The 27,097-nt window shown below is 39.8% G+C and overlaps 1 protein-coding gene across 1 annotated transcript in view; it reads left to right on the forward strand.

Annotated features, from left to right (window-relative positions):
• Patj (PATJ crumbs cell polarity complex component) overlaps positions 1–27,097 on the forward strand; it is a 325,876-nt gene that overhangs the window by 13,870 nt on the left and 284,909 nt on the right. The window contains exons 2-9 of the mRNA XM_059254557.1: positions 4,386–4,441; positions 4,540–4,706; positions 6,849–7,043; positions 8,800–8,939; positions 10,696–10,891; positions 15,299–15,427; positions 23,571–23,789; positions 25,336–25,435. Coding sequence (XP_059110540.1) covers positions 4,420–4,441; positions 4,540–4,706; positions 6,849–7,043; positions 8,800–8,939; positions 10,696–10,891; positions 15,299–15,427; positions 23,571–23,789; positions 25,336–25,435 — 1,168 coding nt within the window. The 5' untranslated portion in view covers positions 4,386–4,419. The remainder of the gene's footprint in view (positions 1–4,385; positions 4,442–4,539; positions 4,707–6,848; positions 7,044–8,799; positions 8,940–10,695; positions 10,892–15,298; positions 15,428–23,570; positions 23,790–25,335; positions 25,436–27,097) is intronic.

Genomic DNA, 27,097 nt, shown 5'->3' on the forward strand with positions numbered 1-27,097 from the left:
CTTTAATAGAGAGAGAGACACATACACGTACATAAACAGAGACAGATAATTTGGCTGTAGCCTAACTTTACTCTTCTCACTAGATAGCCTCTGTAGGCTCTCACTTCAGTGTGACTAGATATGTTGTGTTTTAACAAGGGCACACTCTAAACCTGTATGTGGTTAATTTGTGGGTTCTGTGCTGGCAGCGCCAGGCTTACATGAATGCTTGTCAGCAATGCAAGTCTCAGGACCCATCAGACCTACTACAAAAAGCACTAAGCAAGGCCCAGTAACTTGAGATTTGACAGGTGCTACAGGTGATTCTGATGGGAGAGCAAAGTTTGAGACTCACTGACCCTGTCTTATATGTCATTAGCAGTGCCTGAGACTTGACCTTGACCTTATCCTATGCAAATGAATAAAAATGGTCATTTTATTTTCTACCCACCCCTCTTTTCTTTATAGTGAAAGGATTTTTTTCTTTTCTTTTTTCTCCCTTTCTCCCTCCTCTCCTTTCTTCCTTTTTTTTTTTTTTTTTTTTTTTTTTTTTTTTTTTTTTTTGTTACTGTTTTTCAAGGCAGGATTTCTTTGTGTAACAGTCCTGAGTGTTACACAGAGAACTTTCTGGAACTTCGTAGATTAGGCTGGCCTTGAACTCACGGAGATCCATATGCCTCTACATCCTGAGTGCTGGGATTAAAAGTGTGCTCCATCATTGCCTGACTTGTGCAAGGGTTTCTGAAGTGTGTATTATAGCATTCCCATACATCCTAGGTGGTTAGTCTGCTTTCTCTTAGCACATAGTGCACACCACTGCTACTGTGTGCCTTGCAGTATGATGATCCCATTATGGTGTTGCTGTCTTGCTTTATATCTTGTTCTTGTTAGACCCTCTTAGCCATTATCTTTTTGTTACTTTTACTATATTTATTTACTTACCTTTACTTATTTGTTGAGGTTGGGTCTATTTTATAGCCTAGACTGACATCAAACTCAAGATCCTTCTGCCTCAGTCTCTGGTGTCCTGAGGTTATAGGCATACATGTTGCTATACTCAACTTGTTTTTGTCACTTTTTGCGATGAAGTCTGTCACATTGTGTAGCCCAGCCTGTTCTCAAACTTGAATCGTCCTGCCTCTGTTGCCTGATTGCTGGGATCACACCTGTGTGGTGCCACACCTGTCACTTTCACCACTGATTTAAAACTGTAAAATTAGTACTGTTTTTTTGTTTATTTTATTGTAGTAGTGGAGAATCAAACTTAGAGTCTCACACATGCTAGATAAATATTCTACCACTGACTACATTCTTAATCCATATATTTTGAATAAAAATTCAAACAATCCTGAAATCTATAACATAAAAGAGGCTAATTTTTGTTTTAATATTTTTCTGTAGTGTTGGGGATTGAATTCAGGGCTTGTGCATGCTGAACATATGTTCTACCACTGAGTTATAACCTCATCCCCCAAAGGCTAACTTTTAAATTCCTCTTTTCTATTTTCTGGAAGCAATCACTATTACTTCCTAAATGTTTTTCTAGAAAAATTTCTCAATGCACACTTTTTTTCTTATAGAAGTATGGAAATAATGCAAATATTCCCCTAAATGTAGCTATTCCCATCACTTGGGCATGCTGTACAACTTTCCTGTTTTATACAAAGGATGGGTTTTCTGGCATGCTCAGGTCTCATGTGAATTCGAGATCTAACTCAGTTCCAACTGTACAGCAGAAGTTAGACACAGATAGCTGTCCATTCTGGAGGATCCCCAGACAGCAGGTAAAACTCCCAAGAATGTCACTTCCTGCACTTGACAGCACACTGCCAGCATGCTTCAAGTCCTCTGTTTGATGAAATCATAGGAAATCACCTTTGAGTGCATTTTGAAGCATCTTACTGAAATTCTTTTGTTTGTCCACTGAAGTAAAATTCAGGCTCAGAACATGTTTATTTTGAATAATAAGTGGTTTGTTGGCAAGTAGATGATTTTGATGCCAGTAATATGTTCTTTTGAACAGGAGAGAATAATGAAGTTCAAAGAATAAATACTTGCTGCCTGTTAGGAACGTCATGTAGAATCACAAATCTCTTAAACTTAGAGAAGATTTATCCTCTTACTAGTTCATTGTGGTCAGAATCACACAGCCTGCTCTGTAGAATTAGATAGTTTAATCACATGGTAACCAAACATGACCTGTTGGCACATAATTATGGCTTTTAAGGAAGTACGATGGGGCTGGGCATGTGGGTTGACTGCACAGTGCTCTCCTAGTGTGTGTAAGGCTCTGATCCACGACTCTTGGGGGAGGGGGGGCAGGGAGGATTAGACTGGTGGCGATGATTGTGTCTAATCCAGTAATTGCTTTTTAAATATTTGCTTTCAATCGCTTGGAGACACCTCTTTTTTAAAGTGGCATACTTAACAAACCAAAAAACCACACATACAAAAACTGGGGCTAGAGAGATGTCTCAGACATTAAGAGCACTGGCTGCTTTTCCAGAGGACCTGGATTCAATTCCCAGCACCCACATGGCAGCTCACAACTGTTTGTAACTCCAGTTCTAGGGGATCTGATATCCTCATAGAGATAGACATGCACACAAAACACCAATGCACATAAAAAATAAAAATAAATCATTAAAAAATATGGAAAAATTTGAGAACCATATACAGAAATACTTTTCTAAAAGAAGCCCTTTTTTAAATTTGTTTTTACATAGTTATTTACATAGTTATTTTATTTTTATGTATTTCTTTCAGATTAGGTCTTGTTGGCCTGGCACTCAAGGAAACCTTTTCTGTCTTGGAAGCCTTTATTTCCATAAGCCTTTCTTTACTTATGCAAGCCCAAAATGTCTCTGTTTCCTGTTTCCCAGCCAGCCATGCCCCAGGAATCCATGGATTTTCAGACTGTGTACCTGACATTTTAAAATAAAGGTGTTTGCGAAGAGGCCTACAGTTTGGAAAGGAGAGAGCTACTTACTGTGACATTTTTTCCTGCAATCTTAAGCATGCTCAGGGTTACTCTATCTTTTCAGTGACTGGTGATAATAGACTTTTGCAGGAGTTTTTCTGTGTAAAAAGAATGTAAAATCTACTCATGTATGTACATCATTGTGCCGAGAGAGAGAGAGAGAGAGAGAGAGAGAGAGAGAGAGAGAGAGAGAGAGAGACCGACCCAGAAATTGAAATTCTGGGAAAAGAGAATGTAAATTAAATATATACCTCTACATTTGTAGGCATTAAATTGTCCTAAAAGATTGTGAAGTCTTCCCACCTGATTTTCAGAGATGTCTGGGTACAGGCTCTTGCTGTTTTTTTAATGAACTGGTCCTTGACAAGTTGCCATTCAGCTATAACAATGGCATCTTATAGTTTTGAGCTTGCATTCTTTGCTTTATCAATATGGATTGATTAGTGGCCTTCAGATTGGTTTTGGGCTTTGTGCTCATCTAGAAAAGGATGGTACTGTCCTGGCTATCCTGTTCTTATAACTTCCTGTTCAATCGTTGTGAGGGTTGTGCAGTTGGTGATGCTGAGTACATGAGGAGTGTTTCTGAGATGCTCTGTTCACAGGTCTTTGGGGAATTTTCCCACCGAGGAACATTTGCATAGACTGCTTGGACCTTTACCAGTGCTAATGACAGCCTTACTGGTTTTGTTGTTGACATGTCATCTCTTGTAGCCCAATCTGGCCTTCAGCTCCGGGTCCTCCTTCCAAATGTTGGGATAACAGTTATGCACCACTTGTAATCTGTTTTATGTGGTGCTGGGATGGAACCTGGGGCTTCCTGCATGCTAGTCAAGGACTCTACCACCTGAACCACATCCCTACTCCCAACGCCACCCTCCAGCACACTATTTTCGGGATTCATCCTTATTGTGTGTGTCAGCAACTTTCCCCCTGAATGTTATATTTATGTAACATTTATTTGTTTATCCACTTGCCTATGGGCATCTCGTTATTCCTAGTTGGGGCCTTTTACAAATCATACTATATAATTTCACATACAGGTCATATTTTCATTTCTCTTGGGTAAATATTTATGAGAAGAAGGTGTAGATTATATAATTAGTGCATTGTTAACTTTATAAGAAACTACTTATGATTTAAATTACAAAATATTCATAAAAATAAATTACTAAATAATTTTCCAAAGTGATGTGCTATTTTATTTCCTGACTAACCATACATGATATTTCTAGCTGCTTTGTAGTCTTGCCAACTCTTACTCTGGTCTTTTTAAAATTTCCCCATCTGAGTGGACATGCATTGATGATGCTTTTATGTGGTTTTAATTTGAATTTCACTAATACAGTCTTGACAAAGAATGTTCTTGAAGTTTCCCCTGTAGGACTGCAGACAAACTTCTATAATTAATGTTAATTTTTTCCTTTAGGCTTTTTGAAAGTGATTGAAAAGGATAATCTAAAATGCCTGAAAATCCTGCTGCAGGTATAGAAGCTATGTATTTTATTGTTAAATTACTTGATTCAAAAGTAGATTATGAGATGGTGTCTAACTTGAGCTCTGATCGCCTTTCTCCAACCAAGAGAAAATGCAGGTCTTGCAGGTCCTTGATCGCCTGAGAGTGAAACTGCAGGAGAAGGGTGACACGACGCAGAATGAGAAGCTGTCTGCATTTTATGAGACGCTGAAGAGTCCTCTCTTCAACCAGATCCTTACTCTCCAGCAGTCCATCAAGCAGCTGAAGGGACAAGTACGTTATTCTTCGGCCTTACCTTGATGGCTTCAGCAGAGGGGTGTGGGAGGATTGTAACTCTTAGTTTACAAAGCTGTGGGCAGCATGGGTGGATGCTATAAGTGCTGATGAAGTTTATGTTGGGTTTAAAGATCTCAACATTTTCTTCACAATTACACAATAGCTTCTTTCTTTATTTCTTTGTTACACGGTGTTGAGATTGAGCCCAGGGCCTTCTGTATGCTGGAACTCTACCACTGCACTCCATTCTTGACATTTATTATCTGTTTATTTACATTGTCATTACATTTTATGTTGTGTGAGTGTGTGTATGTATGTGTGTAATATGTATATGAGCATGTGTGGCACTCAGAGGACAACTTGTGGAAGTTGGCTCCCTCCTTATGCAATGAGGGTCCCAAGATCCAACTCAGGCCTGGCATCAAGTGCCTTTATCCTCTGAGCATCTTGCCTACTCTCTCTTTTTAATGAACTCATATGTTGGTTGATTGATTTTCCTGTGTATATGATGAACGTACATGCTTGTGTGGGAGGATGCATGTAGAGGCCTGAGAACAGTCTGAGGGACTGTTGCTGACCTTCCATGTGTGCCTGGGTTTCAGGAATCTGACCTCAGGTCATCAGGATTGCATAGCAAGCGCTTGTACTCAGAGTCCTCTCCTGGCCCTTGCCATTTATTTAATAGTAGATTGTCTGTCTTTATTCTTTGTTGACTTCATACAAGTAAGCAGTATATTGTGAACACATTTTCCACAGCTTCTACCCCCTTTCCCCAGGTGCCTCCAGTATATCCCTTTCCCCACTTCATCCACCTCTTTTTTTTAACTCACTGAATCCAATTAGTGACTGATCATCTTAGCTTGATCTTGTTTGAATCTGACATTCTTTTTTAAAACATTAATTTTATTATTCATTGTTTATTTATTAGAGACAGGGTCTTTATTGTATAGCCCTGACTGTCCTGGAACTCACAGAGATCCACTTGCTCATACTTGCAAAGTGCTGAGATTAAAAGACTTGTGCCACTGTGCCAGGCCCTTAATATTTTTTGAGAACTTCTTATATAAGTACTCAATTTATAACATTTCTGCCTTATACTCTCACCCTTCCAACCTCTCCCGTGTTCTCCTCCTGCTCTCACTAAACTTCATGACCTCTTCTCCTTTAATTACTATTCACCTTTAATTATTCATACACACACACACACACACACACACACACACATACGTGAATACAGTCTGCTGGGCCCATTTAGTGTTGCTCATATGTATATGTGTTGAGGGATGACTATTTGGGATTTTTAATCTATCAGGGGGCTGTCCCTGAGGAAGACTGGCTCTCTCTTTTAGCAGCCATTAATTGGCTCTAACTCATCTAGGGTGGGGCCTTCTGAGATTCTCCCTATCCATGTAGGGATGTCAGGTGGCGTTGTCATTATGTAGGTCTTGTTTAGGTGATCATATTGTAAGGTAAGGATTCCATGGGTGCAGCTCTTTGTTATACGTAGAAGACACCATCTTCACATTTATTATTATTTTTTTTAAATGTATGTGGATGTTTTGCTTAATTATTATAGATCTGTGCACCTTGTGTTTGCCTGGTACCTGTAGGGGCTAGAAGAGAGTGTTAGATGCCCTAGACTAGAGTTAGAGATGGTTGTGAGCCACCATGTGTGTACTAGGAATTGAACCCAGATCTTTCGGAAGAGTAGCAAGTGCTGTTAACCACTGAGCCACCTCTCCATCCCCCTTGACATTTGTTATTAATGTTGCATTATTCTAAACACACACACACACACACACACACACACACACACCCCTCTACACACCTACCTTTTACTTTTCCTTTCTCCCCTTTCCGTCTGCCTCTCTCCCTCCCTTCCTGCCTTCCCCCCTAAGAAAGAGTTTTACTCTGAAGTCCCGGTTGGCCGTAACTTGCTAAATATAGAGCAGGTTGACCTTGTACTCACAGAGATCCTCCTGCTTGTGCATCTGAATACTGGGTTTAAAGTCATGTGCCACCATGCTGCCCCTTTACTTCTTTAATATGTATATAAATTACATATATAATGCAATAGATAGAGATTGTTGCTTTTCTATAGATTTTTGCTGATGATTTTCTTTTCTTTTTCTCCAATAGCTTAGCCATATCCCCTCGGATTGTTCAACCAACTTTGAATTTTCTCGAAAGGGTTTGTTAGTGTTCACGGATGGTTCCATTACAAATGGGAGCGCCCACAGACCTTGTAGTAATTTAACTGCATCTGGATTATTCCCTTGGACTCCAAAGTCAGGAAATGAAGACTTTAACTCAGTCATTCAGCAGATGGCTCAGGTAAGGTTATGTCGTGTCACTGAGTGTTTAGCTCATTAGTTTTTCTTCTGTTTCACTTTAAAAAGGAGACTTACTCTTTTTGTTTTAAGATGTGTTACTATGTATTTTGTTTGCTTATGTTTTTATATTGGTAGGAGGAATTGGCACTATTCCTAGCCAGTGTGTTGGAACTTGTCATTAAATTACAGGAGAGTAGGGCTTGCTGACAAAAGCCTGCAGCCCAGCATTCCGCAGACTGAGGCAGGGGATCTCCAGTTTGAGGCCAGCTTGAGCTGCATAGTGATGCCCTGTCTGAAAAGAAAAGGAAAGCAAGCCAGGCGGTGGTGGTGCACACCTTTAATCCCAGCACTCGGGAGGCACAGGCAGACAGATCTCTGTGAGTTCGAGGCCAGCCTGGGCTACAGAGTGAGTTCCAGGAAAGGCACCAAAGCTACACAGAGAAACCCTGTGTCAATGCCTACCCCCGTAAAAAGCAAAACAAAAGAAAACAAACAAAACAGAACACTATAAGAAAATTTGTTTTAATTTTATATCAAAACGGAATTTGTGAATTACAATTAATATAATGTGGAAAATCTAGGAAAACATTAGAATGGATAACTTAATTGTAGCCCCTAATACCTACCAAGAAATAAATGATAGACAACTGAAGTTTTTAAATTTTTTAAGAAAATTTAGAATTTCTTGTTGAAGGTTTGAGTTTGGTTTGTAGCACTCACATTGGGTGGCTCACAAATGCCTATAACTCCAGCTACAGAGACCCAAGCCCTCTTCTGGTCTCAGTAGGTGGTTCATGTGCCCATACCAATGCACAGACTTGTACCCATACCCATCATTCAAAATAAAGTCAATATTAAAAATAAGAAGCTGGGTTTGGAGGTACAGACCTTTTTATTCCAGCACTTGGGAGGAAGAGGCAGGAAGATCTCTATGAGTTCAAGGCCAGCCTGGTCTACATAGTGAGTTCCAGAACAACTGGGACTCTATAGAGAACTCTGTTTCAAAAAACCAAAAGAGAGGAAAATAAGTCAGTCAGTCAGTAAGTAAATAAATAAATAGATTTGGGCTTGAGAATGAAAAAGAATTTGTTTCAAGTCATGCTGGTGGAAAAATATTCTAGCTCTTTAATGACTTTAAGCTCCAGCTGCTCTGTGTGATGCACTTGTGATTTGATTATGTTTATGAAGCTTTCACATGTACAGGCAGTTGGTAACTAAAATGGTAAAATACTCTGCAGTCCTGGTACTCTGTAACCGTTTGAAATGATCAAGTGAATGGAGCATTAATTCATTGCTAAAGAATTTAAAACAATGATATAAATGCAGCTGGTTGTTACTAGGTTGAACACAAGCATGCTTCTGGCATATCTGATTTTCTTTCCTTTTTAAAAATGTGTTTTGCATCAAGAGAATTTAATGACATTTATGTACAAAGTAATTGAGAGTTTACTGTGGGAAAGGGTGTTTGTTTTCAATTTTTGTCCAGTCCAGAATTGATCTCATAATGTGGATGAATTGTAAAATGCTTCTCAGTGCTGTACTCTGTGCTATGCTGGAAACAGTCAAGTTAAAAGGTTTCCAGAGCCAGCATATTATTATATTATTATATTACCAAAACCCTGAGCATGTTTAGACTGACAGTGATAACCTAGGAGAAGCCACTGTATGCTGCACAGTTTCAGTTCTGTGGAAGGTGATGTTTAAATGCACATTATGGTTTTTTGTTTTTTTCCCTTTCTGACTTCCCCCTTCATCAGGGCCGGCATGTTGAATATATAGATATAGAACGCCCTTCAACTGGTGGCCTTGGATTCAGTGTGGTGGCCCTGAGAAGCCAAAGTTTGGGATTAATTGATATCTTTGTGAAGGAAGTCCATCCAGGGAGCGTAGCAGACAGGTGAGGAAGTTCATTCTGAACTTGGCTCATGTTTTCTTGGCAGCTCTGAATGTGTTCCTATGAAGAGTAAGAAACTAGCAATAAAAACAGTAATGATAGCAGCTAGTGCTGGTTAGCTCTCTAGAGGTTCCTTAACCCCACCATCTCCACATGTGCCTGCTGTTACACGAAAGGTTCCACACAAAGCCTTTGTCTCTTTGATTTCTGGTCTTTGATTTATGACTCATTCCCTAAGTTCACTATTCAGATGTTCCTGGTAGAATAATAGCAGTGTGGCAGGATATGATTACAAAATTCTGACCATAATTTTTTTTCACATTTATTTCCTGTTTATAGATGATTACTTCTAGTCTCTTTAACTCAAAATTTAAAATAAGCTGGGCGGTGGTGGCACATGCCTTTAATCCCAGCACTTGGGAGGCAGAGGCAGGCGGATCTCTGTGAGTTCGATGCCAGCCTGGTCTCCAAAGCGAGTTCCAGGAAAGGCGCAAAGCTACACACAGAAACCCTGTCTCCAAAACAAAACAAAACAACAACAACAAAAAAATTTAGTAGATCTACTGGGTTATAATCCAAATAGTATAAACCTTACATTTTGAAGCATACAATTTTGAAATGATGTTTAATATACTTAGTGTTTTGCAATCATTCCAATTATTCTAGAAATAGTAAAAATTCTAGAAATTTCATCAACTAGATAAAGAGCTCCAATCCTGTTGTATATGTTGACAGTCACTCCCAACTTCTTCCTCCTTTCATCTTCTGGCAACAACTTGCTTTTTTATAATAGCATCTATCTATAAAGTTGTGGAACATCGTGGAAAGTGCTAGTATAATATATCAGTTGTCCTTCCTGACTGTGTGTATTGGATGGTCTGATACATGATGCTCCTATCTGTAATGTGAGAGTGAGTCTTCCTTGCAGCTTGACCTTCTGCTGTGTAGTCAGTGAGCTGTCAGTGCACACATATATGTGTTCCTACATTCAGCATTTACTTCTCAGCTCCTTTCAAAGATGACTGTGAGGCTCAGTCTTAGTCCATTTTGCTATAACTGAATGCCTGAGGTTTCAGAACTTGTCATGAACAGAGATTTATTGGCTTACAGCTCTGAAAGCTGGGAAGACCATTTCAAAGTGTTTACAACTGGCTTGGGCTTCTTGCTGTTTCATCACGTGGTGGGAGGCAAAATGAAGCAGGGTAACAAGGAACTAACGTGCCTTATCTTATCCATGAGTGGATAGTCCTTACAGCCTAAAGTCCCATGTTTTGATACTTTACAATACAAAATAAAATTTCCACAAGAGTTTAGAGGCACGGACATTGGAACCATGGTAAAAACCTTTCTGAATACCCTGTTGATATCTTGTCATCCAGAATGTTTCCCCTAGGCCTGGTGGTGGTGGTGCATGCCTTTAATTCCAGCACTCGGGAAGCAGAGGCAGGCGGATCTCTGTGAGTTCAAGGCCAGCTTGGTCCAAAGAGAGGCTCAAAGAAGATTAGTCAAAGAAGTCTTGTAGTTTAAGGCTGGATGTTGCTTTTTCTCTTCAGCTGTCCAGTCTTGCTCAAGTGACTTAATTTTTCAAGTTTCAGTGTCTTGAGTAAAACGACAGTGTTAATATGACATAGGATGGTGTAAGAGAAGCATGGGTGCTAGTGGAGCCCCTGATTTATAGAGGGACACTAGAGCCAGCTGTGTGAGTGTGTTCAGGTTGTCACGGTACCTAAAACAAATTCTTCTTTTCTTGTATGATTAGAGATCAAAGATTGAAGGAAAATGACCAGATTTTGGCCATTAATGACACCCCATTGGATCAGAATATTTCCCATCAGCAGGCAATTGCATTACTACAACAAGCCACTGGATCTCTGCGTCTGGTCGTGGCCAGGGAAGTGGGCCACACACAAGGCCACACTTCCACCAGCTCAGCTGATACGTCTCTGCCTGAAACGGTGAGTCATAAGCTTGGGAACATATTTATTCTAAATTCTGTTATTCACTATAAGAATAGTTGGTAGTCGTTGGAAGTCCTTCCCATTATTCTAGGTCAATAAAGGTGATCATATCTCTAAATGGCAATATTACAAGATGTTTATTGGAGGAATTTGATTTGTTTTTGTCTTTTTAATGTCTGGTTTGTTTCCTTATTGAAGATTATTGTTTAATATAGAGGCCAAATTAAATATTATTTTTAACTTACTTGGTGATAAGATGTCTTGTGTTCTTTGATGTCATAATAAGTTATTCTGTGTGTAGGGGGAGAGGGGAACCTGCAATGTAGCCCAGGATGTCCTTGAACTCACAATTCCCTTGGTTCAGCCTCCTGAGTGCTAGGATTGTGGGTGTGTGCCACTGTACCTATGAGTTGCAGAGGTTTTAGTAGAAGCTTACTGTTGACTATCTTAAGAAGATGTGGTTATTTATTTTTTTTAAAAATCTCATATTTATGAGTTATAGTAGTTTATGACTAGATTATTGAGTTTATAAAATCATTGCAGTCATTTTTTTTCGTATAAGTTTAAAAAGAAGAAAAACAAATGTCACTTTTAAAAATTCAGTGTTGGGTCGGGGTGTTGATACACACACCTGTAGTCCCAGCACTCAGGGGGCAGGGATAGGTGGATCTACGTGAGTTCCAGGACAGCCAGGGCTACACAGAGAAACCTTTTCTTGGAAAACAAAACAAAAAATTCTAGTTTTGTTTTGTGTGTGTGAGCGGGGACAAGCATGCCACAGCATAGAAAGGAGAGAGCAACTAGTGGGAGTTGGTTCTTTACTTCCACCATGTGGGTCCGGGAAATCGTCACGTTGTCAGGCTGGGAAGCAGGCACCTGTACCTGTGGAGCCCCATCTTTCTGTCCTTAGTTGTCTCTTGTCTTGAAAAAGAAAAATCAATGTCTCTTTTATCTTTTAAGCTTGTTACATTTTATTAATTTTAAAAATGTAAAAATTGGGTATGCTGTGGTAGCTCACACCTTTAATCCCAGCACTCAGGCAGAGGCAGGTGGATTTTTATGAGTTCGAGGCCAGCCTGGTCTACAGAGTGAGTTCCAGGACAGCCAGGGCTACACAGAGAAACCCTGTCTCAAAAACCAAAGAAACAAATTGTACGTGTGCACATGCATGTGCAGGCAGGTGTGCTTACCTGTTCGTGGGCACGTGGAGCCCAAAGTTGATTGCAATGTCACTGTCTTCTGAGTTATGGTCTCATTAATCTTGGAGGCTCAGACTTTCAGCTAGCCTGGAAGGACCGGGAACCCTCACCTTGAAGTCACAAGTGTGTGCCACATATCAGCTTTTATTGGTGTGTGGGATTTGAACTCAGGTCATCCTGCAGGTATGGTGTGCACTTTTCCCATTGAGCCATCTCCCCAGCCAACATCTTGCCGATTGTGGCCTGTGTCTTCAGAATGAAAATGAAGTCTCTTTTGCTATTGTTGTAGGGTTTTTTTTGGTTTTGTTTTTGTTTTTGAGGTAGGATCTCTCTATGTGGCCCTAGCTGGGCTGGAACTCACTGGAGATCAGGCTGGTTTTGAAGTTGTGATCCTCTACCTCCGCCTCACAAATACTGGATTTACATGTGAGCTTCCATGCCTTGGCATAAGTCTTACTTTCTTGTAACACTGAGTACTACTTTGTTTATTTAATTTTTGTTTGTTGGGACAAAAGGGAACTAATAGACTGATAAAGCAAAGGTCACAACGCAAACTAACAGGTAAGCATTTTCCTTATAATCTGTTATATTGATGCAGCACAGTTTGTATGATAAATACAATGAACAAAGTGGGACCTTGCTTAGCATGTGCAGAATGAAGGCTCTGGAGTCAGGCTTTGGTGTTTTCTAATCCATTGCCACCCCTCCCTGGTTGTATCCCACCAGATCCTTTACATGTCCTTTACATGCCTATTAGTTTATTCCTTCTCCTCCTCCTCTTTTAACTTTTAAATATTGAGACAGGGTCTCATGTACCCCAGCTGGCTCAAACATGCTGCATAGCTGAGACCGCCTTGAATTCCCTCCAGCTGCTGCTCCCAACATATTGGGGTGCAGGCGTAGACCACCATGCCCGCTTCCAGTTTCTTCACTGTTATGTGGAACCAATAATGGTATCTACTTCTTAGAGATGTGAAGAGAAGGTAGGTTTATGACAAACTGGCAGTTTCTGGTACCAGTGAACACTGTGAATGGTAGCTGTCATCTTCTCTTCAATTTTATTTTAAAAAACATTGTATCTAAGATTGTAGGTATTGTTCCAGACATGAATGTCTTAAATATTTCCAATACTCCTGTTTACTTCACAGTTAACTTTCTTTCAATATTCTTCTCTCATATATTATATCCCAAGCACAGTTTTCCCTCCTTCCTCCCCCCGTCTTCCCCTCCTTCTCCCCTACTCCTCTGTTTCCCTTCAGAAAAGAGCAGGCCTCCCATGGATATCAACCAAACAGCATAACAAGATACAATAAGACTAGGCACATACCCTCATATCAAGACTGGACAGGGCAATCCAGTAGGAAGAAAAAGGTCCCAAAAGCAGAGAAAGGACCCACTCCCACTGTTAGGAGTGCCACAAGACGACCAAGTTACACAACTGTAACATATATGCAGAGGGCCTAGGTCAGTCCCATGCAGGCTCCCTGATTGTCAGTTCAGTCTCCCTGAGCCCCTATGAGCCCTGGTTGGTTAATTCTGTGGGCCATGTTCTTATGATGTTCTTGACCACTCTGGCTCCTTCCTCCCCCTCTTCCTTGGGGTTCCCTGGAGCTCCACCCAATGTTTGATTGTGGGTCTCTGCATCTGTTCATAGCAGTTGCTGGAGGAAGCCTCTCTGATGACAATTAGGTCTAGTCTTGGAGTATAGCAGACTATCATTAGGAGTATTTCATTGACTTTTTGTTGTAGTTGTTGCCAGTCATGTTTGGTTCTGTCATAGGTCTCTAGGCTATTCAGCCTGTGGTTTCTGGCTCTCCAGGCAGGAGAGCCTCCCTCTTGTGGCATGGGTCTCAAGTTGGACCAGTCATTGGTTGGCCACTCCGAGAAGTTCTGTGCCACCTTTACCTAGCACATCTTGTAGGCAAGACAGATTGCAGGTTGAAGGTTTTGTGGCTGGGTTGGTGTCTCAGTTCCTCCACTGGAAGCCTTGCCTGGTTGCAGAAGATGGCTGGTTCAGGCTTGGTAATATTGTAGAATAGAAAAATTAACTAATGAAGATGACTGCATTATCTCATGGGAGATTTTGTTCTGCAGTTGAATTATATGAAAGTATGTGCCTTTGTCACAGAGTCTGATAGAGGAAAATTGCTTATGTCTTTTTGTATGATTATGTTGCTAGTAGTTTGAGTTGAGTGAGCCTCTGTCTTCCCTGATAAGTGTTCTAGTCTGTTTGCCACATCCTTGCATGAGTCTGGGAACCCTGACTGGGAGGCAGTGAGGAAATGAGGAAAGAACTGACACACGGACACATGGTACACAAAAAGCTGAGATTGGGTGCACTGGGCTGTTTGATGGCGAAGCTGCAGCACCCTGGAAGCTCAACGTGATCATTGTATGCAGTTGAACAGGGAGCTAGGGCTATTGCATGCAGCAGAACAGGAGAAAGGCTTAGCTGATCTGTGGGAGCAGTCTCTGTGGGAGAGCTTCGGGGAAAGCTATGGTGGACATGTTCTGCACACACTATCAATGTCTGCATGTGGACTGGAGGAAAACTTTACCATTTCCCTGAGCCTGAGACATGGGTTCTTGATATGGCCATGCCCATGTCAAGAAGTACATGTTCACTCAGGACTTCACTCTCCCTACACTTTTTAGTCATAGTATTAACCTTTGGTTCTTCACAGTACTGACAGATTAATTTTCCTAAGTCACTGCTTTAGTCTTGTTATTCCTTCCAACCTTTGCCTCATTCTGTTGTCTGGCCCAGCTTTGTTCTTGTGTTTCCCTCTTGTTGAATGCTTGCTTTCTTTGTATTACATTGATTTATTTCTATGAGCATGGTCTTGGGTAGTTTAGGTTTTCCTTGACCTCACTATGTAACAGAGGCTGGCTGTTAATTCCTGATCCTCCTGCTTCCACCTCATGAGTGTTGGAATCACAGGTGTGTGCCACTAGTACTTGTAGTAAAATTTAAATTTCTACTTTCATCCAGCTTTTCAGGATTCTTCATTGGTATATATTTTTTATGACCCTTCCTTTCCCCCAGCTCCCTGAAATCTTTATAACAGTCTACCTGTCTTTCAGCAAATACATATTCATTGGTTTCCTATGTACCCTGTACTAGGTTGTGGGTAATATATGTTATATATTACCATATAGGAATGTGCTTTACCAACACTGGCTCTATCCTGCCATTCATTTGCAGGTGTGTTGGGGCCATACTGAAGATGTTGAGCTCATTAATGATGGCTCTGGATTAGGGTTTGGGATAGTTGGAGGAAAATCAAGTGGCGTGGTTGTGAGGACTATTGTTCCTGGAGGACTGGCAGACCGAGTAAGTTGACTTTGTTTTATCATTTTGCCTTTATAAAATTTGACTTGTATGATTTGAAATCAATTTTATAGCATGAGTTGTTAGGATACATGACTCAATGATTAGAGTTTATGAAATGTGCTTTATTTAAACAGTTTCTAATTCAGTTTTTCTCACCTCCAACAGGGTTTTGATTACATAAGAAGAAAATATTTTTATTGTAAGGAATTGTTAATGAATATCTGCACTTTGAACATGTGTGTTATTCTTTAGCCTATCTTGTTTTGTTGTTGTTTTTTGTTTGTTTGTTTTTCGAGACAGAGTTTCTCTGTGTAATCTTGGTGCCTGTCCTGGATCTCGCTCTGTAGACCAGGCTGGCCTTGAACTCACAGAGATTCGCCTGCCTCTGCCTTCCGAGTGCTGGGATTAAAGGCATGTGTCACCACCGCCCAGCTTCAGCCTATCTTTCAAGGGCTCAATAATAGAATCAAAAGATTCAGTGAGCGTATGCATTTGTCCTGGGGTAGGCAACATGGCTCAGCACGTAAAGGTCCTACAAAGCCTGGCAGCCTAAACTTGATTCTGGAACCGATGTACTGATAGAAGAAGAGAATGAACTCCACAGTGTTGTCTTATGACTTCCACATGTACCCCGTGACACACACCCTCCCCTGTAGCTAGAGTTTTCCTGCCTGGCCCACAGTCAGGACAAATCTCTCTCAACTGCCAGTCCCACAGCCTCTCAGACCCGACCAAGTAAACACAGAGACTTATATTGGTTACAAACTGTATGGCCGTGGCAGGCTTCTTGCTAACTGTTCTTACAGCTTAAATTAATCCATTTCCATTAATCTATACCTTGCCACATGGCTGGTGGCTTACCGGCATCTTCACATGCTGTTTGTCATCGTGGTGGCTGGCAGTGTCTCTCTGACTCAGCCTTCCACTTCCCAGCTTTATTCTCCTCCTTGTCCAGCCTACACTTCCTGCCTAGCCAATGGCCAATCAGTGTTTTATTTATTGACTAATTAGCAACACTTTTGCCATACAGAACATCTCACAGCACTCCCCCATTAGTAATCACTTAAACAGAAGTCCATTTGTTCCAAAGTTATACCTATAAGATTTCACTTGGTTATTTTCTCATATTAGAAGACAAGTGTGTACCTTTCTTGTTTAGCAGTGTTTCAACAAGTAGGCCATGTAAGAGCTTGACCACTTTCTTTTCCGCTTAATTTTACATGGAAGAAAATGTTAAATTCTATATTTGTTTTTATTTGTTTACTTATTTATCTGTATATGTGTGTCTCTGTCTGTGTATGTCATGTGTGTGGGTACCCATGAAAGCCAGAAGAGAGTGTGTGATATCCTGGACAGGAGTTACAAGCACTTGTGAGCCTTCTATGTAGGTGCTGGGAACCAGACTGGGTCCTCTGGAAACCAGCCTCCCATAATTAGATTTAGAAATTACTGTAGAAATTTCCGTTTGAGCTCATGTTGTATAGAATGTTCATGATAATTCACAAGTAACTTTAATTCTACAATCAGAAAACACATAAAAATCTCAATGATTATTATGTCTCCTTGTAAACATATCTCTCCTAATACACTGTTAAGTAAACATGATGAATTTGTTGTACAGATTCAGCTTTGAGGCAGATGGGTTCCTCAGCTCCTTATTTCTCACAGAGATGGCTGAATCTCATGAAATTATTTAGCCTCACCCTTCCTCCTGTCCTTTCTGCATCCAGGTATATTTATTTATAGAAATTCTTTTTTTTTTTTTTTTTTAAGATTTATTTATTTATTATGTATACAGCATGTATGACTTCAGGCCAGAAGAGGGCACTAGATCTCATTACAGATGGTTGTGAGCCACCATGTGGTTGCTGGGAATTGAGCTCAGGACCTCTGGAAGAGCAGTCAGTGCTCTTAACCTCTGAGCCATCTCTCCAGCCCCTATTTATAGAAATTCTTAACGTTTGGTCTTTGGGTACCTTGGGGTCTTATGCCTTTCTTATGCCTTATATCTTTGAAATCAAAGCGATTCTTGTAGTAGTAGTAATAATTATTATTATTCCTTTCCACCTTTGTTTGCACCTATGGCACAAAAGCAGAGGGAAACTAGAAATTAATGGGAAATTAGTGAGACTAAGGCAGGGACCACAGACTTGTGACAGCTGTCAAATTCACTTAAGTTCTGTATGGTACAATAAAAATGATTAATATCAGTGAACTCTGACCTTTCAGTACATGTATGAGGAGTCCTTCTTGATCGTCTTAAAGCATTTGAGTGAATTAGCCATTAAAAAATACGGGGCGTGGGAGCAATGGCTCGGTGGTTAAGAGCACTTGTTGCAGAGAACCTGAGTTTAATTCCCACCACTCACACAGTGGTTCACAACCATCTATAACTTCAGTTCTACAGAATTCAGCACCCTCTTCTGACTCCACAAGCACATGTATTGCACATACATCCATGCAATCAAAATACTTATACACCTAAAGTAAAATAAATCTTAAAAGTTTATTTAAAATATACATTATTCAAAAATTTGAAATAACCAACAGAAAGACTATGAAGCTTTCCCTCATCTTTAGCTTTTTGTTCCTGATCCTATCTTTAAAATTTATTTAAATATAAAGGTGCATTGAGGGCTAGAGAGGTGGCTTAATGGGTAAGAATGTTTGCTGTATGAACAGGAGGACATGTGTTCAGATCCCTAGAACCCACATAAAAAGCCAGGCAGGTGTGGCTTCCTTTGCCCGAAACTGTGCTATGGGGAAGGAGATGAGAGGGATTGCTGGGGCTTGCTGCCTGCCAGCCTATCTCCAGGTTCAGTGAAAGACTGTGTCTCAAGTTAAGAAAGTAAGAAATGATAGAGCAGGATATCCAATGTCCTCTTCCGCTCTCCACACACATGCAAAGATGTATGCACCTGAATATACTTATACATACAATACACATACATGCCACATCCAACACACATGTGTGTGACTAAAATGAGAATGATCATTGTGTGTGTTTTTAAAACATACCTCTAGTGGGTGCTGGAGAAATGATTCAGTTGCTAAGAGCACTGGGGATCCAACACTCTCTTCTGACCTCTGGAGACACCAGGTGTGCATCTGGTGCACTTACATACATATAGGGAAACCACTCATACACATAAAATAAAAGATATTAAGCAAATACTTCTTTGTGTGTGTGTCTGCAAGCACAGTGTGTGTATGAGTTGTGAGCATGGAAGACAGAAGAGGGTGTGGGATCCCAGAAGCTGGAGTAACAGGCATTGGCAGAATACTGGGCTTTTTGCATGAGTGCTAGAATTTGAACTCCAGTCCTCATGAGTGTGCAGCAAGCATTTTCAACTGCTGAGCCATTTTTCCATCCCTGAAATAAATCTTTAATTTTTCTTTTTCTTTTCTTTTTTTTTTTTTTTTTTGTAACCTAGGAAGGAGTGAGACATTGTAGAATATTCTTATGTTTCTCTCCCTTGTCCCCTTCCCCCTAGCAATTTTAACAGGCTTCTTTGCTGGATGGGATGACATTTGCAAAGTGCAAAGTGCAGCAGTTATTTTGAAAAACAAAGAATCAAATAAATTTAAATGAAATCAAATAAGTTCCTTTACTGTAAGAATTTTCCGAGCTTTTTAATATACTAATGTGCATTATAAGTTTTCACAAGGACACTGTGATGTGCAGAGTTTCCCAGATTAATCCCATTGAGGCACTGTTGGGAAAAGCCCAAGTCTGATTCTCACCCTTTCCTGGAAGGGATCGTCACTGTTTCAGATCAACTAGGAGGGGCTAGGAGCCTGCCCATCACAGATTTGTAATGGAGAAGCAGGAGCTTGTGCCAAATATTGTCATCTGCCTAATATACATCATTTTAATGTAATCCTCAAAACAGTCTTAAGTTTTATTTCCAAATTATAGGTATGGAAACTTTAAGAAATTGTTCAAAGTTGTACAGCTGGAGAGTGACAGAGCTGGTCTTCTTCCTGCTAATGTCTGATAAAATCCTCTAAATCCTCTTGCTGTAACCATCATGTAGCACCCCAGCATAGCCTTGAGGAGTTCTCTCAACACTCCTAAGCTAGTGCATTAGCTACTTTTCTCATTATTATCACCATATGATTCAAGATATAAGAGTATGCTCCATCATGATGGAAGAAAGTGTGTTAGAGTTTATAGCAGTATGAGCATTTAGCTAGGTAGGACTCCTTATATCTGGGTAGACCAGAAAGCACAGAGCAGGGAATGCTGGTGCTTAGCTGACTTTCTCCAGGTCATTTGTGCAGGGCCCTAGCTATGGGATAGTGCCATTTACGTCCAGTGGGTCTTCCTTATATCACTCTGGAAACACCCACACAGACATTCCCAGAAGTATGTCTCCTAGGTAATTCCAAATTAAGTCAAATTGACTAGGAAGATGCGCCATCCCAGAGATCCTCTCTGAAAGGGAAAAGAGTAGCAAGGCAGCTTAAAAACTGGGTGGGAGTACACTACCTGCCTCTGCCTCCTGAGTGCTGGGATTGAAGACATGTGCTGCTACCACACCTTTCTTTAGAACATTTTATTCTACTTTTGCATAAGCATTAAAATGTTTTCAGAAGTTAGTTGTTTTGTTTTTGTTCTTCAAGTACGACTACTTGGTGGCTGAGGCAGGAGAATCACAACTTCAAGGCCTTGCTGGCTATAGCACAGCATATTGTGTGCTCAGGTGTTGCACAGTTCTTTATCAGCTTTTATTGATTTGTGATTTAAAGAACAAGAATATCTATAGATACATTGTGGAAAGAGAATGGTAAGAATATCAGTGAAGTGCAGGTTTGAGGCTGCTGGACTCAGACAAGTCAGCTGCCATTTGAGCATCTTTCCTATCAATCTGACGGATATTTTTGCACTTACTAATTCCTTAGAACACCTGCTTTTCTGTATGAAGATGTTTGACTCTCAGTGACAGATGCAAATTATCTACATGATTTTAAATTAAGGATTGAAGTAAAATAGGGAAAAATCGTTTGAGAAGTGACTAAATATATACTTGATGGTGACATGTTCTTTGTTTGCTAAGCTAACATTCTTTATCATTTTGGCTAGGCCCCACTTCTGTTTCTGATGGTCCAACTACCAGGCAGCTTTGCCCATTTTCATCAGTGCCACTGAAGCCCTCATTCTTTTAAAATTTTTATTTGTCACTTTGAAAAATTTTTTTTTTGTGTGTGTGTGTGGGTGTGTGTGTGGGTGTGTGTGTGTGTCCCAGCTATCAAGCTCAGGTTGCCAAGGCTTGTACAACATCTTCTAGGTCCCTGAATATCCCCTTAAGTGTAGGTATTTATTTTACCTAGGATATTTCATGGGTAGAAACAGAATATCAATTCACCATTATTAAAGTAGAAAGGCAGCTAGTCTTTATTCCCTTCCTCTAATAGTTTTTTCCTTGTATTTGTTTCTTAAACCTTTCCAGATGTTTAAGGATTGAACTGCTATACCACTTTGTCTTATGTCTCTAGAACCTTCTATAGCATTCACAGCACAGAATATAGCTTCATACTCAGTATTTTGATCTGAATCCTTTCTTCATTCAGAATCGTGCAGATTTGAAAAATAGGAAGAGTAGCAAACTGACCTTTTTTTCTTTAGTCTTTTAAAACTTCTCCTTCAGTATTTCTTGCATGACTTCTAAATGATGCCACCTGGAAGCATGATTATGAAGCTCAGAACAAATTCTCCCACCATTCACTGCTTTACACGCAAGCTCTTTGTGTTCCAAGTTGCAAATGTCTTTTATCATGTTCATTCTATTAAAAATCTTTTGATAGTGATAGACAGTTTCTTGGTGAGTAGGTAAACAATAAACATCTTATGTGCTAGTATCCTTGTGTATTAGAGAGTGACCTGCTGTATATCAGTGGACAGCGTGGATTGAATTTTTTTAAGTCTTATGCAAGCCAGGCACTTCGAACTTCTCTGAAGCCCATAATGACCTTGTACATCATAGTCTCCTTCCTCCCATCTGCTGGGATTATAGACCTGTACCACCACGGCCAGACAGCCAGTAAACAAACCAGTTTTGGATTGAGCTTTGGGATTGCTACCTACTAGTCTTTTGAACCTGGTTAGATCAGTCAACATTTTCTTTTATTTATTTATTTTTTTGAAAGACAGCATCTCACTGTGTGGCATTGGCCTGTACCTCTCTATGTCGACTAGACTTGGCCTTGAACTCACAGAGATCCAACTGTCTCTGCCTCCTGAAGGCAAATTAAAGATGTGTGCCACTAGGCCTGGCCAGCCAATCTTTTAAACTAAATTTTCTCATTTTAAATTTAAATTCTCCTTTGAACAAGATTGAATTAATTAATTCTTTCCCTCTCTTTTTCTTTCTCCTTTATTTTTGGTTTTCTTTCTTTTGAAATAGGGTCTCACTATATAGCTCTGGCTGTCCTGCCACTTACTTTGTAAATCAGGCTAGTCTTGAATTCACAGAGATCCATGTACTTCAATTAAAAGGCAAACACCCCTCACCCCGCTCCATGGCTGGCTGGCTTTCTTTTTTGTTTTCTGAGAAATTATCTCACTATATAATCTAGGCTGTATTCAAATTCTTTATATGGTTCAGGGTGGCCTCAATTTTCCTGCCTCCATATGCTGAGATCATAGGCATGTGCTGCCATAGCTGGCCATAGGAGTTATTGTAACCTATAAGGTACTTTGCAGGCCTGTATACTTCTTAGACCATCATTGTTGACATTTTGGTATCTTTAATATACAGTACTAAAGGTAATTTTAATAGGATTCAAGTTTTCAGATGGATCAGAATTTTCCCAAAGAGGGCATATATAAATATCTATAAATAATTTTAACTGGTGTATATCTTCATGAATTATATCTTAAACTTTTCTGTGATGCAGTATATATGCAATACACACATGGATGTACACATTTCTATTCCCACTCATCTGTTACTCTTTAGTCTTCTTTAGCACAGTTCATGATAAGTCTATCTTTTCTAGTTGTATAGGCTAAAATGTTGGGCTTCTAGTTCCTTCTCCCTTTCCTTGACATCACGTGTAGAAGTTATCAGTCATCCTTGAAGTGTGATCTTAATTAGTCTAATCAATGAAAACTAGGAGTCAGATATTAAGGTGAAGCTGAAAGATCAGAGAAGCAAAAGAGCAGTCACTAGTGACTTCTTACCCTCTCTGGATCCTCAGACCAAAAGGGGGGCCAAGAGCCTGTTTCAACCCTACTTATATTCCTGTCTCCACCTCCTGAATGCTGGGATTAAAGGAGTAAGCCTCCTAAATGCTGGGATTAAAAGTGTGTGCCACCACTGCCTAGCCTCTGTGGTTAACTAGTGGCTAACTCTACCCTGTGATCTCCAGGCAAGTTTTATTTGTCAGAAAAACAAAACAAGTATCACATAACACATTCTGTTGGTGGTTCTTAGAAAATACATGTAGCTCTTCCTTCTCAATTTGAAACTAACTTGTCCACACCATGTAATCTTGAGGTCATTGTTAGAGCCTCCCAGCTGCTGTCTCTGCTTGGATTGTTTCCTCCTAAGTCTATTTTAAGCACAGAAGTTGGCAAGATCTTAGAAAATTTAACTAGTCATGATGTCATTCCTTTGCTGACTTTGCTTCCCAGTCGTAGAAAATGACTCTCCATCTATCTGTCTGTTCTAGCTACTCATTACTATCTTCTTTTCTCTACCTCTTCTGGCCATGCTGGCAACTTTCTGTTACCGGTCATGCTACTTAGCATTTTGGCCTTAGGAGGTCCTTAACTTTATGCTGGAACCTTTCATTCTGACCATCCTTCTGGAAGTCCTCAGCTTTTGATCTTTTCTTTACCTACATGGTCATTATACTCTAGCTCTACACTGTCAGACATAAATTAAAACCCTTGAGCAGAGACCCATTTTCAGAGTTCTGATTACTCATTTCATTTTGGACCCTTACGGTTTGGTGTTGTTCTACAAGGAATTGCTTTATCTTTTGTCAGCTGAGTAGATCATTAGAAGTGTTACGTTTGTCCAGCATTTGAACTGGCTTTGTCAGTCATTTTGCCAGAATTGAAAGTTTGATGTATTTTTACTAAGCTGTTAATTGATTTCTCTGAATAATTTTGTTTTTCCTTCTTGGATCAAAGGATGGGAGACTACAGACAGGGGACCACATTTTGAAGATTGGTGGTACAAATGTGCAAGGGATGACCAGTGAACAAGTTGCTCAGGTGCTAAGGAACTGTGGGAATTCAGTAAGGATGCTGGTGGCCAGAGACCCTGTTGGTGAAATTGCAGTAACACCTCCTACCCCTGTATCCTTACCTGTTGCCCTGCCTGCGCTAGCCAACAGGACCCTTGGTTCTGTGAGTATAAAAACCATTCTTTTTACATCAAATGCTGCCTGTGATACAATGCAAGATATGAAATTCCCTCAGCTGGATGACCACACTAGTATAAGTCACTTCCGTGCTCACATTCGAAGCAGAGGAGAACTCGTGTTAGACATGTGTGTTTCTCTCTTCCCTTTTTTTGGTGTGGTGTGTGTGCATACACACATGCATGTGTGCAAGTACATGCACACACATATGCCTTGAAGCCAGAAGTCATTGCTTTCCACTATTGCTCTCTGCCTTATTTTCGAGATAGAGTCTCTCACAAAGTTGAACTTGCCATTTCAACCAGACTGGATGGGCAACAAGCCCCAGGATCCTGCGTCTGTCTCCCCAGTATTGAGAGTACTGGTATGTGCTACCATGTCTGGCTTTTAACATCTGACCCTAGGGTTCTGAACTTTGTTCCTCACACTTGCGCAGCAAGTGCTTTGCTGACTGAAGTGTCTCCCCATTCCTCCTCCCCATGAATAAAAGTATGAAAAGGCAGGGAGAGAAGGAGACTGTTAGAACATGTGGAAAGCTAGCACTTAAAGCTAGCACTTACCTTCAGAGACACCACTCACTGGGCACCATATGAACAGGAGTTTTCTCTCCTTGATATTAGCAGTTAACTTTCAGTTTCTTCAAGTTGTATGCTAACTGATATCAGTTTCCTTCATTACTCAAACTCACTGAAGTTTTCTCACCTAGTCCACAAGGCTCTGTGATGTGTGGGTTAGTTTCTGGTGCTGTTTGGAGTTGAAAGCAGTGTTAGTGTTTAGATATCTTATCCCTTTGCAGAAATATTTAAAGGTAGTATTAAAGTTTTAGAGCCAGTTTTAAAAATACTATATATTATAACTAGTTTCCCCTTGGGTTCTAAATGGTTAGGCTTGTGATTCTTTCAGAAAATAGAGCCTGAGGTTTTTCTAAGTGGCTGTATTAATTTTTTCTTGTTATGTTATAAGTTGTTAGTTATTTAGCAGCTGTAGGTAATACCTTTGGTCAGTTTGCATTTCTGTAGTTCAGAATTCAGAGTGGGCTTGGCGGGGTTTTCTGCCTAGATTCTTATAAGGGTAAATGGGCTCTGTTCGTGACATCCGGGCTCATGAGCTTGTTTCAGGTTGGGGGAAGAATACAGTTCTTTGCTGTAGGATGGAGGACCTTTTCTTTGTTGGCCTCCATCTTTCAAGCCCTTAGGGTCCCCTTGTTCCCATCTTTCTTGTATGACCCCTCCACCTTCGAACCACAAGCTCATCTTATATGTTTAAAATCTTTTTCTTTGCCCTTCCTATTACCAGCAGGGGAAAATTACTTATAATGGGCTTCTTTGATTAGATTAGGCCCACTTGAATAATCTCCCCTTTGCCATGTGATTTTACAAGCACAGGGGCAGGTCCAGGGATGGGAAATCATGGGTATCATCTTAAAATTCAGTTTGTCACAGAAAAAAACTTGGCAAACTGGGTGCACAGATTGACTGTGTATATAGTTATGCAACTAAAAATGTAACAATGGGTGTATTATTTCCCTGTAGGACTGTTCTCTTTTTGAAACTTACAATGTTGAACTTGTTAAAAAAGATGGACAGAGTCTTGGGATTAGAATTGTTGGCTATGTTGGAACAGCTCATTCAGGTAAATGAATCATTTCTACTTCATATTTTGGATAATTATAAAGGATGTTAAGGTTTCTAGATAATAAAATTAAGTACCTATAGACTTTAATTTAAAACAAACAATAAAACTGTGAATCTATAATAGCAAGCAGTTACTTTTCAGTGATTAGAGTCAGATTTTGCCTCAGTAGTTTAACAGCTAGCTTTATAGTTAGTAACAAAGGAATTTAACGTACAGATCATTTTGTACCATTGGGACTTCACTTTCCTATGCTTCTAGAGTAGTTCTGTTTTGAATATTGTGTGACTGTTAACATTTTATACAGTATTATGTCTGGGATAAAGTAAATTGATCACTTCATATGTTGTGTATTGTGACTGCCCAAAATATATTTGTGTTTAATCATGAAAAAAAAAAAAAGATAGAAAAGTATTTCATTAGAACTATTTTTTTTTCATATAAGGGAAGTGCATTGTGAGAATGCACGATTCAAGTATCTAATAAAATTGTTTTCTTTCACTGTTAGTTTTCTCTTGGTTATTGAAGAATTACTAGGTTAAGTAAAAATAAACCTTTAAAATATATTTGATAGTTACATGAAAGTTTAGTTATGAAATATTTTAGTTTTTCTGACAAATAGCAAGTATAGAAGGTTAATTCCTTAAAAAGTTGTCATCATGCATTGGAGCAGGTGGAGAGATTAAGAGTGCTAATGTATTCATAGGCCTGAATGAAATTCATGTCAGGCCACTTTGTGCTATTTCAGCCTAATGAAATATCTAATTTCCAAACTTCTGATTCTTCTACGTGCCACCCTTTTTAGGTTCAGAATTTAAATAAGTCTCTTAAAAGCTAAGTATGGATTTAAAAAGTAATGTTGCAGAAAACATATTGAGTTGTTATCACTATCTTATATCTTGTTAAAGTTGAGTTGTGGTTGAGTTCCTAAACTTATGCCTCAATGCCTAAGCCGAAATTAATGAATGAGAGAAAATTTGATCTTTGTCTTCCTGAGTACAGAAAAGAATCTTTTTACTTCTCTATTCTCAAAACATGTGTGGGTTTGGGTGGTTTTGAGAGGATGAGCAAGTGTGGCAAAAAAAAAAAATGAGACACTTGAAGCATCAACAGCTTTCAAAAACATGTATAGAAATAACTTGCACTTTATTCCACTTATTTTTGGCTTCTTGATTTTGGTGCTGGGATTTGAAAAGGCATGGTGGCATGCTTCTGTGACCTCAGTCACTTTAGCAGCTGAGTTGGAAGGGTCACAATTTGAGGCCAGTCTGGGCAACACAGAGAAACTTCATCCTAGAAACCCAAACAAACAAAAAGTCTATTGAGGGAGTATAATTAAAGTTTAAAACTCTTTCAGTGCTTGAAGATAACTGGAAATGCATGTTTTAGTAAAGACACGCAACTGTTCTAGCATGGCAGATGAAAGATTGAAGTTGAGAGAGACTTGAGAGAGAAGCGTTTGTGGTAGTGAGGAAGGCAGATTAGATGGGGAAGAAGCAGACTTGTAGAGTTAGGGAAGCCCTTGGCATTGGTGCAGTGTCAGTCTGGTTGTCAGGCCTTGTGGAAGGCATAATGTGGAAGATGATACTGAAAAATAAATGATTTTTCCTGATATGGAAGACCTGGGATATGACTCAGTGAAGTTTATGTATAATTATGCTG

The sequence above is a fragment of the Peromyscus eremicus genome, chromosome 2, assembly GCF_949786415.1.
Source record: "Peromyscus eremicus chromosome 2, PerEre_H2_v1, whole genome shotgun sequence".
Taxonomy (NCBI): domain Eukaryota; kingdom Metazoa; phylum Chordata; class Mammalia; order Rodentia; family Cricetidae; genus Peromyscus; species Peromyscus eremicus.